This window comes from Rutidosis leptorrhynchoides, chromosome 3 (assembly GCF_046630445.1).
Source record: "Rutidosis leptorrhynchoides isolate AG116_Rl617_1_P2 chromosome 3, CSIRO_AGI_Rlap_v1, whole genome shotgun sequence".
Taxonomy (NCBI): domain Eukaryota; kingdom Viridiplantae; phylum Streptophyta; class Magnoliopsida; order Asterales; family Asteraceae; genus Rutidosis; species Rutidosis leptorrhynchoides.
This window is the reverse complement of record NC_092335.1, coordinates 127,434,675-127,448,619: the sequence shown is the minus strand read 5'-3', so window position 1 is coordinate 127,448,619 and position 13,945 is coordinate 127,434,675. Positions and strand designations below refer to the sequence as shown.

At 35.3% G+C, this 13,945-nt stretch overlaps 1 protein-coding gene across 4 annotated transcripts; it reads left to right on the top strand.

Moving 5' to 3' along the window:
* The first annotated feature begins 438 nt into the window (after positions 1 to 438).
* Positions 439 to 8,192, top strand: LOC139896790 (general negative regulator of transcription subunit 3). 4 transcript variants are annotated; one of them, XM_071879429.1, is made up of 16 exons: positions 439 to 714; positions 831 to 962; positions 1,194 to 1,310; positions 1,575 to 1,625; positions 2,246 to 2,335; positions 2,584 to 2,730; positions 3,065 to 3,175; positions 3,972 to 4,040; positions 4,937 to 5,542; positions 5,611 to 5,751; positions 5,840 to 5,969; positions 6,122 to 6,267; positions 6,445 to 6,720; positions 6,922 to 7,056; positions 7,159 to 7,340; positions 7,911 to 8,192. In XM_071879429.1, the coding sequence occupies exons 1-16, from the start codon at positions 622 to 624 to the stop codon at positions 7,975 to 7,977; spliced, it is 2,493 nt and encodes an 830-aa protein (XP_071735530.1). In that variant the 5' UTR covers positions 439 to 621; the 3' UTR covers positions 7,978 to 8,192. The 4 variants fall into 4 exon arrangements, with proteins under 4 accessions (XP_071735530.1, XP_071735529.1, XP_071735528.1 ...); XM_071879428.1 differs by having other exon boundaries at positions 1,173 to 1,310; positions 5,617 to 5,751; XM_071879427.1 differs by having other exon boundaries at positions 1,173 to 1,310.
* The last annotated feature ends 5,753 nt before the right edge of the window (positions 8,193 to 13,945 follow it).

Below are 13,945 nucleotides of genomic sequence, written 5' to 3'. Positions count from 1 at the left end.
GGGGGTCGCAAGTGCAAGGTTCTTCGTAATCGTCGTCGGTCGCAAAGAGGTCGCAAGATCTCAGTCTCTCGGTGTGTGTGTGTATGTGGTGTCTGTTTCCTTTATTTGACCTAATTTATTAACACTAGGACGCAAGGCGCAAGGACGCAAGCCGCAAGGTCGCAAGGTCTCTTGCGCCTTGCGCGGGCATTTTGTCAAATTTTTTTTTTTTTGGGGTTCCAGGGTAAAAAAATGGATAAAAGGTGATTGCCCCTTGTTTTTCTCTTTATGATCTACGTCAAAATAAAAATAAGATAACTATTTTTTGCGAGGAAAAAGGGAAAAATGGGGTTTTAGCGAAATGAAAATCAGTATCGTGATTGGACTCGGCCCAACAACACACATTATAAAAAGGTTAATTATTATATTCGACTTTATTATTCTATCGTTTTACGAAATTCGTATAATCCCCTTCTCATCTTCTTCACTGCCATCAACAACACACTCCGTCGGAACCCTAGAAACAAAATCATAAGCACATCTCCGGTCACTTAAAATTTCGCTCGTTAAGTAATTGGATGATCAATTCTTACTACCCGAACATATCTACGTATATAACAATTTAGTATCAATTTAACAACAATGGGAGCCAGTAGAAAGCTTCAAGGTGAGATCGATCGAGTACTGAAAAAAGTTCAAGAAGGCGTTGAGGTTTTTGATAGCATATGGAACAAGGTATTCATGCTCGTAATTTTATAAACGTTTCTAATTATTTTAATTCATTAATTTTTTTTTGTGTGTAATGTTTATTATGCGTAATGTTTAATTATACTGATAGTTATGTAAATTAGGTTTACGATACTGATAATGCGAATCAAAAAGAGAAGTTTGAGGCTGATTTGAAGAAAGAAATAAAGAAGCTTCAGAGGTATAGAGATCAGATTAAGACATGGATTCAATCCAGTGAGATCAAGGATAAAAAGGTCATTTGTATTTTCTACTTCATTACTATTATTTATTATTTAATTTAATTATTTATTTCACTCTTAATTGACGTTTCACATGTAGCTGCTGCTCGAAAATTTAGCTGGTTAAAAAAAAATTTATGTGAAAAGTTGGATAGTTGTATTTCACTTCAGTTACTCTATTACTTGTTGACATTAGGTTTTGTTTTCTCCTGCGTGTTGACGTAGGTTAGTGCGTCTTATGAGCAGGCTTTGATGGATTCTCGAAAGCAGATTGAGCGTGAAATGGAACGGTTTAAGATTTGTGAGAAGGAGACTAAGACAAAAGCTTTTTCAAAGGAAGGATTGGGACAGCAGCCCAAAACGGTAGCTATTGCTTTAATTTTTGCATATCACAATAGCCTTTTGCATTTGCATCACCTATAATCGATATATAATTGTTCTGTAACTAATATGGATGGAAATGTCAGCATATGTTGTTTATGTATTGCATGTATTCTTTGTTTTTAAAGTAACATGTTAAACTTAAACATGGAAGAAATATAATAACACAATGGTGCACTTCTTCTGAAATACTAACCGGTGTAATTCAAGTGTAGTGAAGTTTGTTTGTTGACGATTTTTTTGTAGGATCCAAAGGAAAAAGCAAAGTCAGAGACCAGAGATTGGTTGAACAATACGGTATGAAGCTAAACTTATGATCTGAAGGCCTTTGATATGATACAACAACAACAACAACAACAAAACCCAATACCACATGAGTGGTGTATGGGGGAGGTGAGATGTAGACAATCCTTCCCCTATCCGAGAATAAAGACAAGTCATTTCTCCACCCAGAGTGAAACACTCTCAAAAGTAGAGAAAGTCATCCCTCTCTCTATTCGACGGATAAAGAGATTGCTTCCGAGAGAACCTCCGGCCTTTAAGTAGGAAAAAGTTTTTTAAAAAAAATAAAATATAATAAAATAAAAATAAGTAGACGCCATGAAAATGATAGAATCAAATTTCCATGGGTTTTAACTCCTGCCTAGAATTTAATTTAGGCTCTAAGAGTCAGTCAAGTCGCCAATAAATCGACGATTGCTGTCAGTCAAGTCAGTCAAGGCCTTTGATATGATCTTTGAGTTTATCTATTATTCTTTACTTGGTTGACTTTTGTGGAGCACTTAGTTCAAAGGGAACTGAGTCTCCATGATGGCATGACACCGATCTGTTAACAAAGTAAATTTTGTTATAGAGTTTGTCTATGTATTTGCATCGTCACTTGGATATCATAGCTGACAATACTTATAATTGGTTAGGTGTCAGAGCTGGAATCTCAAATTGACAGTTTTGAAGCTGAGATGGAGGGGCTGTCGGTAAAAAAGGGAAAAGCGAGACCTCCTAGACTGGTAAGAATGTGTATAATAGGTTTAAGCCATTTTACAGTTGTGAATGATCACCGGGTTCACTTTTTACTCAAATTTCAAGGCCCAAAGAAACAACCAGTTATTGATGAACAAATAATACAAATCTCCATTGATCCAAATAAGTTACAAGTAAAAGGGCCCTTAGTTTTTGGAACATTACCTTGTATTAGACTTAAATTCATGAATGCTACCTTACAGTTAATAACTGATTAGTTGAATTTGTTTCGTAGACACACTTAGAGTCATCAATTACTCGACACAAGGCTCATATCATGAAGCTAGAGTTGATATTGAGGCTGCTGGATAATGATGAGTTGAGTCCTGAGCAAGTCAATGACGTGAAGGACTTCATTGATGACTATGTGGAACGAAATCAGGTTTTTTTCTTCTTCTTATTCTTTATGCTTTCATTCACGTTTTCTCAAACATTATTTGGAGTTAATATTTTGTCTTTTTCCAGTCAATGCTAAATGGCCATTGTCTGATTTGTACGTGTATCTGAAAATTTGTAGCCAGTTTACCTATGATCTCTTTTTTGCATTTGGTTTTGGACATAATTATGTTCTGATCACTATGCTAAAATTTTATACTGGGTCTTTTTCAGTCATTACCAAAACTAGCTCTAGATAGCTTTTTTTTTTTTTTTTTGACAGCATCGGTAAGGATGGTATATGTTTATTGGATGTTAACTACTCAGTCATTCACCTGCAGGAGAATTTTGACGAATTTGAGGATGTTGATGACTTATACAATACTTTATCACTGGACATGGTAGAGGCGCTAGAAGATCTAGTTTCCATCGTGCCACCTACTCTTGTTAAGGTATATAAGTTTCAACTAATGTTGAAAACCTCACTTGCTGAATGTATATTTCATTCCTCATTTTTGTACATTTGTGTTTGTTAACTTTTACTCCCAACGATGTTTCAAAGTTCTTATGCATTTCCTATCATAGTTCTAGGACCTGTTCCATGCTGTTGATACCTATATATAAAATCAAAATCAGAATTCCTTGTTGCATATTGACCTCTTTTGTAGTGACTGTTTGCTCTTGTAAGGATCACATGCACAGTAAATAAAGCAGTGTTTCGCTTCCTTTGAATTTAGTGATGTTACTACACTTTGCACTCCAATATAAGTACTCCCATTATTTTATCAAAAACAATGTAACTCGAAGATCACTTTTTGTCGTTATTCATAGTTCCCCATCCTCGTCCGCTCCTAAATTTGTGTCAAACAGAGGTTTCTCTTGGTTTTATTTGATCAAGTTTTGCTATAAAGCTATAATTAAACCAATTAACAATTTTGAGTTTATATATGGTTCGATTTGTATCTATTTCCATTTCTATGTTTTTAATGTTGATGTACGAAGCTATAATGATTAACTGTCATTATTATTTGTACTTCCCCATCCTTTTGGCTACAAAAATTGTGACATGATTTATTTGATTTTTTTTTATGCATTCCATTAGGTTTGATTTGACACATTTTTCTGATGCTTCTATTAGAACCAAATAAGTTTTTCTGTTGACAATGTATTATTTTCTAAACTAAAACTATGAATAAGATATGTACAATATCTGATTAATTTTCATTATATTAATTTCAATTACGACAGGGTGTTGGTGCTACTGGTGCTGTTTTAACTATGAAAAAAGATTTGTCTTCATCTCCTGTCCAGTCACCGGTATGTTAAGAAATTAGTTTACCAACCATATGACACGTGTCCCTCGTTCTATGCTTTAGGCGAGTCTACTTTTTAGTATCTCAATGGAGCAGCTAAAGGAGCCACTTTTTGTTATAGTTTTTTGGGCATTGGAAGGCTCTTGCTCCTTTCTACGTCTATAAACGCCTGACTTTTGAGAGAATATGTATATAAACCTACAAGGAACACACTGTTTACCCCATGCATACAACTACTCACAATTCCGAAATAACCTTTCGACTAATGCTCCATCGAAATAAAGAAAAATAATATATTAAAAAATAATGTATGCTTAGAATGAATTTCTGATTTGCACAACGGGTTTAGGTTTCCAGCTGATGATAGGGGTGGCGAGGTATTGTTATGGTTGCGGGTTATAGTGTTTAGCTCATGATGGGCTTTGTTGTTTCTATCTTGGAGTGGTTTGGTGATATCTAGGCCTCCTCCAGAAGTATATCATAAAATACAATAGTTTGAAATGATCTAATGAATCGCACTGATGATATTTATTTCCTTTAAGACAACATTTATTTTGATAATTGATCGTTTGTATCTAACGTAGATTGGGTTCAGTATATTGTTTTAGAGTTTGTTGAGGAGTTTGGGTATCTGCTATTTAGCATAGATTGGATTAAGCTTATCCTTCAAAATGATAATTGACAGTCATTCTGTTGATTATGTGGTAGGTTTAATGTTTTCTATATGTTAAACGACGACACTTTATGCTCTAGTTTTTATGGCACTTGAATATATATTATTGTGCCTTGTTTACTCTTAATTTCCCCCCCCTTGTTTACCCTTAATATCTTGCTAAAATATATGATGTGGGCTAGTTGAGTTTTTTGCGTTGGTCACAGTTGCTTTTGTGTATTCAACAGGGAGCTTCAGTCCAAGAGCCAGTTGAGGATATGGCATCCCAGGACATTAGCTCAGATCATGGGCCAAAGATCCCACCTCCAAAAAACAGCACAATCTCGTCATCTCCTCCAACGCCAGCTGGCAGCCATGTAACCCATGTTCCTGTTTCTCCTTCAATTCTTCCAGGTCCAGGTTCTGTCAGGGGTATTTCAGACCATTCAGTCACCGCTATTCCTTCCTCACCCATAAACAACACTTCAAAAGAGGAAGATATTGGATCTTTTCCTGTTCGTATATCGTCTCCAGCCCTCAATGAAGCCGCTGCATTAAGGAATCTGGGTAGAGGCAGTTTGACCAGTCAACCTTCAGTTGCTATTCCTATTAGTCCTAGTGCTAGTATATCTACCATTGGTGGTATTACTCCTTCAGTTTCTAGTATGGTGCATCCTCCGGTTTCGTCTTTGAGTAGCAGAATGATGTTGCCACAAAGTGTTAAAATCGGTGATGCTGACATCACTAATGGTGGTGATTCTGGCGGTATGACGTCGGCAAGAGTCTTTTCACCATCTGGAGTTTCTGGCATGCAGTGGAGGCCCGGAAGTTCATTCCAAACTCAGCATGAAGGGGTATGTTATTTGTTTATTTATTTATTATTTATTATATATTATTATTATATTATTATTATGATTTGCAGGGACAGTTACGTGGGAGAACTGAAATAGCACCAGATCAAAGGGAGAAATTTCTACAACGATTTCAGCAAGTGCAGCAGCAACAAGGTGGCATGACTCCCAATAAGCAATTTTCATCACTGCAAAACCCTCTTTTGCAACAGGTGTGTTTTTATCTTGTTTGTGCGTTTAAATAGTTGTTGTCGCTGTTACTATTATTTGGTAAGAGATTCACTTGAATTCTATTTGTAGTTCAATTCTCAAAGTTCAACTACGTTACAGCCAGCTGGTCCTAATACTGTCACATCTGCACAACAACCAAGTTCGATGCATTTTCAGTCTGCTCAACAGGCACATATGTCTACCGGATCTAAAGAGACTGGTACTAACTCTAAATTTTGTACTGTGTCTGTCTTCATATTTTTTGAAAAAATTTTGAATGTCATATAAAAGGGAAATATGGTTTGCATCGATACGTTTATCATCCTCATGTGATCTGCATATCATTTTAATAACCATATGCACTTCAAACAGAAATTAACAATTTAAAAGTAGATGAGATGGGTCAGCAACAAAAGCTATCAGATGATTCAGTAGCTGATGTTCCCCAAAGTGACGGCCTTAGCAAGAATGCTGCTAATGAAGAAGACCCAAAGGTGCCGTATACATCAGATATGCAGGTATACTTATTCTCAACTGGCCTTATTCCTATTCCGATTTATTGTCTTTATAGTTATGACTTTTTAGTGACAAGTTGTTGAAAGATAACATTACAAAATTAAAATATTTAATCTATAAACTCAGAAGCATTTGTAGTCATGATTAATGTTTGTCTGTCTCCATATTTGTTTCATCAGGTTGGAGCATCTGGCTCAATGACAGACCTTACACAAGCTATTCGAGATGTGGATCTGTCTTCTGGACAGCCTTTGCAATCGAGTCAGCCAGGTAGCCTCGGGGTTATTGGAAGAAGAAGCCTTTCTGATCTTGGTACAATTGGAGACAACTTAAGTGGATTAGCCGTTAACTTGGGCCCCGCTCATGACCACCAATACAACCTGCAGATGCTTGAGTCTGCCTTTTACAAACTCCCCCAGCCCAGAGACTCCGAAAGACCAAAGACATACTCTGCAGTATGAAAATTTCTCATTATCTTTTTGTTTGATATTAGATATGACTATACGGGTGGGTTAACGGAACAGGTTGTTTTTGAAACACATCTTTTGGTTTAACCTGTAAACGCCTCTTGTTCATTAATACATATGTATAGATAAATAATGTGTTCGTTATGATTAAAGAATAATTTTATAACGAATTGGTTTTACTATTTTCAGAGACACCCTGTGGTGACCCCACAAAGCTATCCTCAAGTGCAAGCTCCGATTGTCAACAACCCAGCCTTTTGGGAACGTCTTGGATCTGATAACATCGGCACCGATACTTTATTTTTTGCTTTTTACTATCAACAGGTATCTGATCTGATGATTTCTAGTCCTATTACCTCTAAATTTTTTGTCACAGTTTTTTTTCTTTCTTTTTTTGTGCGTTTTCTGATGTGTGAGTTTCTGCAGAATTCTTATCAACAGTATTTGGCTGCGAAAGAATTGAAGAAACAATCATGGAGGTACCATAAAAAGTACAATACCTGGTTTCAACGACATGAAGAACCAAAGTTTGCCTCTGATGATTATGAACAAGGAACATATGTCTACTTTGATTTCCATATTGGCAATGATGAGATGCAAAACGGCTGGTATGTTGACCCAAATGCTTCGTTTATGTCAATTTCATTAGGACCTTATACATCATATTTTGCAATCTGTCATTGGTTGTCAGTTGATAGGGTCGATAAATTAACACTAGAGGTGGCATTTTCGCTCCATTTACTTATGAATGGGCCGGTTAAGGGTATGTTATATTTCTGACGGGTTGAATGGGTAAAAGAAGAATGTAAATGAAAACAGGCGAAACCAGTCTAATAGTCTGTTAGCTGCCTGAAGTATTTTTTTCAATGACGTATCGATAAACCGGTCTAATAGGCTGTTTTGGGCCAACTTGACTCTTTTGACATATTACCCAACCTGCCCCTAGTCTGGGTGATTTGCCATATCTGATATCAACCTTTTTCAACTTCCTGCAAATCTGATATCAACCTTTTTCAACTTCCTGTTTTGTACATGTACATGTTCACTCTTTTGGACACCACACATTTTGTTAATATTTTTTGGAGCAACTAGTCTATTAACCATATGAATACGAATATTGTAGATTTGATATAATTGTGCATTTTGTTTAACAATCTTTTTTGTCAATATTCTATCAGGTGTCAAAGGATCAAGACAGACTTCAAATTTGAGTACAACTTTCTTGAAGATGAGTTAATCGTGTAAATACAGAAAAAAATGGAGGTATAGCTGATGTTTCAAACCCTTCTATTGAAATCTTGATGTCATTTTCTTGTTTTCATTCTTAGCTTAACGATCAAGAAGTCATTAGCTCATGGTTTTATCATGTTCGTAGTTTTGTAAAGCGTCCCCGACTTGATAACACCATAAAAAATGCCACTTTTTAGAGGGTTAACTTTTTTTATTTCTAAATTTTTACATTCTCCACGTGCGTTTTCTGACATGACTACTGATTCTATCATTAATATCCGTTTATATGATTACTAGCCTTTGCCAATGTCCTGTCTGAAAATTGGTCATAATGTCTATATAAATCATTGTTTTTTCTCGGGTGATTGATCTTAAGAACCATGATTGGTTTGGTTTATTGCCATGAAGGTATAAAAAACACCTGCTTAAGACAATGAGGGGATCATAATTAGGTACCTTTTGTGTTATTTTAAAGTTCAGTACATATATTTAACTTGAGTTTTTAACTTCTCGTCTTACATTAATATGTCTACCCAACTTGAGAAGACAAGGGAATGTGAAAACGTCTAACATGAATGTGCATGAGTGATTTAGGATTGCTTATTTGAATAGACTAACGTTATCCTACAACTCGTATGGTGTTTAGGCAAGTTGGGTCCATCTTTTTGCCGATCTTTTAGATAATTCATTAGTTGATATGGGCACATGTAAAATGCATATCTCAATCTAAAAAAAAAGTTTAATTAAACAATATTTTTTTTTTTGGGTCAAAAGTTCATAAATGTGGAAGGATTTCAAGAAATGGGTTCATTTTGGCAACCATGTTTATAGATAGGGATGGCAATGGGCGGAAAAAAACCCGTGACCCGCGGGTACCCGTGCCCATGGCGGGCGGGTAATTATGAAAAAATATACCCGCGGGCACGGGTCGGGTAAAATTTTGTACCCGTTGGCGGGTCGCGGGCGGGTCGCGGGTATTTCATACCCGCCACGGGTAAAACCCGACCCGTCAATCTGTGATGCCCGTTTGAGTTACCCGCCGGTATACCCGTTTACCCGCATACATGTACTTAATTATATTTATATTATTTAATTTTTTAACGTAATTTTCAAAATTATTCGCGGTTTTACTCGTGGGTAGACGGTATCCGTGACTAAAAATTAGTTAAAAATGCACATTTTGTAAACCCGCGGGTTACCCGTGGGTTGCGGGTACCCGCGGGTCGCGGGTACGGGCAGAAAAATTTACCCGTTGGCGGGTAAATGGGGACCCGCGGGTAAGAAAAAATCCTGGCGGGCGGGTCGCGGGTATTAAGAACCCGTGCCCGTCGCCCGCGGGTGCCATCCCTATTTATAGATGCACAAAAACTGGATCCGGATTTAAAAAAACCGGACAAAAAAAAAAACCGGATTTTTCAGTTTCAGGATCAGGATCCGGTTCCGGATCCGGTTCTAGGGGTCGGTTTTTTTTCGGATCTCGACCGGATTTTTTTCGGACTAAGATCTTTGTCGGATTTTGATTTTTACCGGTTAAATTTTTACCGGTTCGATTTTTATAACTTTTGAACAACAATAATATAATCAATATAAACAAAATGTATAACGCTTAAACAACTAACAACTATAAATAATATAATTATAATTTATAACGCTTAACACTATAAATAACTTAAATAACAACATTTTTATTCAAATGATTAACCACTATAGATAATATAATTAACAATAACAATACATTTATTTCAACGATACAAGTTACAACTATAAGTATACAAAAGTTAATACATTATTCGAGCTTCGGCATGGCCATCACCCGATAATGTATTACGAGCAAAGTATATCGAGCTTTCAAGAACCAGTGGAAAGGAAAGACTTGTTCCCTGCATTCATTTCTTTCCAAATTCGGCATTGCCATCACCCATTATACATTACTCGTCTTGCCTTCGTCGTTCGTAATATGCTTCACTTGCTTCAAATTCGGGGTCATCAACCGCAAATGTTCGTTGGTAATTTGCAATATATTCGTCCATGTTAATGGGATCATATTCACCTTCCTCAACTTCGGTCTCGGTATTTCCTTCGGTTGATGAAGGTGATAATCCCGCTTCTATTTCTTCCATCTCTATAAAATCTTCAACGTCATTATCTAACGGACATTCTAATGACGTTTGATCTTGTATCCTATCTACCCCGTCCAAATAATCCTTCAAACATACGCATACTTCCACGGCTTGGGGGGTAAGTCTTGACCTTCTTTCCGAAATAATTCGACCGCTAAGAGAAAAATCCGATTCGGAAGCTACGGTTGAAGCTTGAACGGCTAATAAGTCACGAACCATAGCGGATATTATTGGATAGGTGTCTTCTTTTGTTTTCCACCAAGCCAAAACATCAAAGTTGTGAAATTGTTCGGGATTCATGTTTAGTGCAAAGTTTCTAATCTTGTAATTTCCCAACTCGCTTGTGGGTGCCGATGTTCGGGCACGTTTCGAAGCGTCTTCACGTAATTGGTTAAAAAGACTAATATTAAGGTCTCGGGCCCTTCGAGAAGATGATCCGCTCTCAAATTGGTCAACAATTGGGTTTGATTGTCGACCATAAGTTGTTGCATAAATTGAAAATAATTGCTCAAAGGTGTTATTAAATTCGAATATTTGGTTGTTTATATAGTTGGGTTCGGCGTCTTCGGGACCATGAATACAATTCAAATTTTGATATATTGTTGTCATCAAAAGTTCCACCCCATTAAAATTGATTTTCGGGTCAAGTGCGGCTTCAAATAAAAAAACTTTAGGTATTGTTCCAAAATATTTTTTTAGCTTTTTTCTTATGTGAAAAACGGTGTCTAAAAATACGATTATTTGAGTTCACAAATTCGTTAATTTTTTCCGTCATTATATAAAGTTGTTGTAAAACTAGTGAGCTAGTTGGGTAATAAACACCCGAAACTTTTGTCGTTGCCTCTTCAAAAACTTGTAAAAAATTTGTTAATGCTTCCAAGTCATCCCATTCGTCGTTATCAATCGGTTCGGAATATCCCTTTCTAATTAGTCTATTATTAAAACCGATTAAAGTTTCTTTTTGTCGTAATATATTTTCAAACATAAGACAAGTAGAATTCCACCTAGTATTATTATCAAAATAAGGACCTAACCAAGTGCCATTACAAGTTTTAACAAAATTTTTATAGTTTTTATGTCGTTCGTTGCTCGTACGATATATCGTTACTAATAATTTTCTAAATTTATCATTTAACGAACTACAATAAGTTAAACAATCTTGAAAGGCCAAGTTTATAATATGAGCAACACAACGTGTATGTATAAACGCACCATTTAAAACCGGTTGCATTCGTATTTTTAACATATCCATGGCACTAGTATTATTAGAAGCATTATCTAGCGAAATAGTAAAAACTTTATCGATTAAATTATATTCAATCAAAGTGTCTTGTATAATTTTTCTCAAATTATTACCATTATGTGGATAAGCAAATAATTTAAAAGCGATAGTCCGTTTCATTAATAACCACGAATCGGGATGAAACCAATGAGCGGTAACGGCTAAATAAGAATTTGCCGTTCCGTGTGGTGCGGTCCAAACATCACAAGTTATAGAAACTTTATGTTTATATGTTCGAAAACCTTCAATTATATCATTTTTAGCTTTTTTCCATAATTTAAAAGCGTCACGTCTTAGAGTAGTACGACTTACATTGTCATATCGCGGTTGTAGTCGGTTCCGAATTAGCTCCGTAAGCTTTGGATTGTCGAAGTGGTTGAAAGGAAGCCCTTGTTGAATGACAAACCTTAACCTTGCCAAATCTTGACGAAGAGCTTCTTGATTGTATAAAAAAAGCGAACCATCCCGACCAAGTGTAGGTTGTGTCGGGTCTTGAGCGGCTCCCGGACAACTTTTTCCAAGATGTTTTCTTAAAGTAGAGTTACCCGCAACACATAGGAACTTACCACATCTCTTGCAACGAGCTCTTTCTTGATTATCGGTCATCACGCACAAGTCGAAATTAGACCAAACGTCGCCTTTACGACTCGTATTTTTGATCATACGAACATTGTTGTTGGTATAACGTTGTGAAGATTGGGCAACGGAAGCGGAATCGGAAACGGATGCTTGTGAATTATCCATTATAGGATTAGTAAGTAGAGTTTAGTGAGTAACTAGTTGGGCGACCTGACTTTGCGCCGGTTCTTCACCCTTGATTAACATTAATTACATAGCTAATTATTGAAAAAGTAACTATTTATCATATTTTTTGTTTTATTTTTCGTTTTGTCGAGGAAGGACCCAAAATAGTTATGTGATTGATTTGTAATAAGCGTGAAAGTAATTATTCATCATTTTTTGTTTTAGTTTTCGTCTTGTCGAGAGAAAAGATGTGAAGCGGCGGTTAATGAGTGAAACCCTAGAAACTGATTCAAATGGGTTTTGTGTGGAATACGAATTGAAGAGCGACATGTGTAATTTTGATAGAATTAACATGTCAACACCAAATGCTAAATCAATAAAATGAGACGTACATCAACGATTGGTACAAACTATTTAATGAGATAGGGAAAACTATTTATATAATATGTATGTATGTATGATATATATATATATATATATATATATATATATATATATATATATATATATATATATATATATATATATATATATATATATATATATATATATATATATATATATAACAATAAAACGGTTATTAAAAAATGAGTTGCATGGTTAATCTGTAATAAGGAAAAAAGTTAAACAATACTAAAGTGAAAATTATGTGATTTAATAATAATAATAATAATAATAATAATAATAATGACAATAATAGTAATGAATAGTTGTTAGATAGTAAAAATTGTGTAGTCGATTTATAATGAATGAGAAGTTTTATGAATAAATTATAAAATGTGAAAAGTTTGTGGTAAGTTTATAAAAGCTATAAAGTTAACTATTATAAAGGGGGTGGTTGAATTATAGAAAATAAAAAAGTTTGGTGTAAATTTGTGAATTTTATAAAGTTAACTATTATTCATTTGGGCTACCGATTTTTAATGAATGAGAAGTTTTATGGTTAAATTATAAAATGTGAAAAGTTTGTGGTTAGTTTATAAAAGGTGTAAAGTTAACTATTATAAAGGTGGGGGTTGAGTTATAGGAAATTAAAAAGTTTGGGGTAAGTTTATAAAAGGTGTAAAGTTAACTATTATAAAGGTGGTGGTTGAGTTATAGGAAATTAAAAAGTTTAGGGTAAGTTTGTAAATCTTGTAAAGTTTACTATTCATTTAGAGTATGTCTTTTAGAGTATATAGATATATAAAGGTGGTGGTTGAGTTATAGGAAATTAAAAAGTTTGGGGTAAGTTTGTAAATCTTGTAAAGTTTACTATTCATTTGGAGTATGTCTTTTAGATATATAGATATAATTATGGTGTAATTATAGAGTTTTTTGAGATTTAGAGAGAATAGAGAGAATTAGATGGTGTGTTTTCAACCAAAACCCAATACCATCTATTTATACTACACTTGAAGGGGTAACAAAAAAATCAAAAAACATGCAAAAAAAAAAACGTCTCTAAACGGCTATTTTTTTTTTTAAATCGAACAGCCCAAAAAACCGGTTTTTATCCTGTTCCAAAAAATCCGGATTTTATCCGGTTTTTATCCGGAAAAAATCCGGTCCCCAGCCAACGGTTAGATCCGGTCGGATCCGGATCGGATCCAGGAACCGGATCCGGGAACCGGATCCGGTTCTGACAATACCCGGATCCTGTCAGATCCGGTTTCGGATTTTTTTTCGGATCCGGTTTTTTTGTGCACCTATAACCATGTTGGCCAAGGCATCTTGATGAAATTCTACTTCATTAAATTGTAAAAAAAAAAAATCTAATTATGGAGTAGAAGGTGAGGCTATTCGATAAGAAACTACCTTGACGAAAAGAAAAAAAAGAATAGAAACTCAACAAATG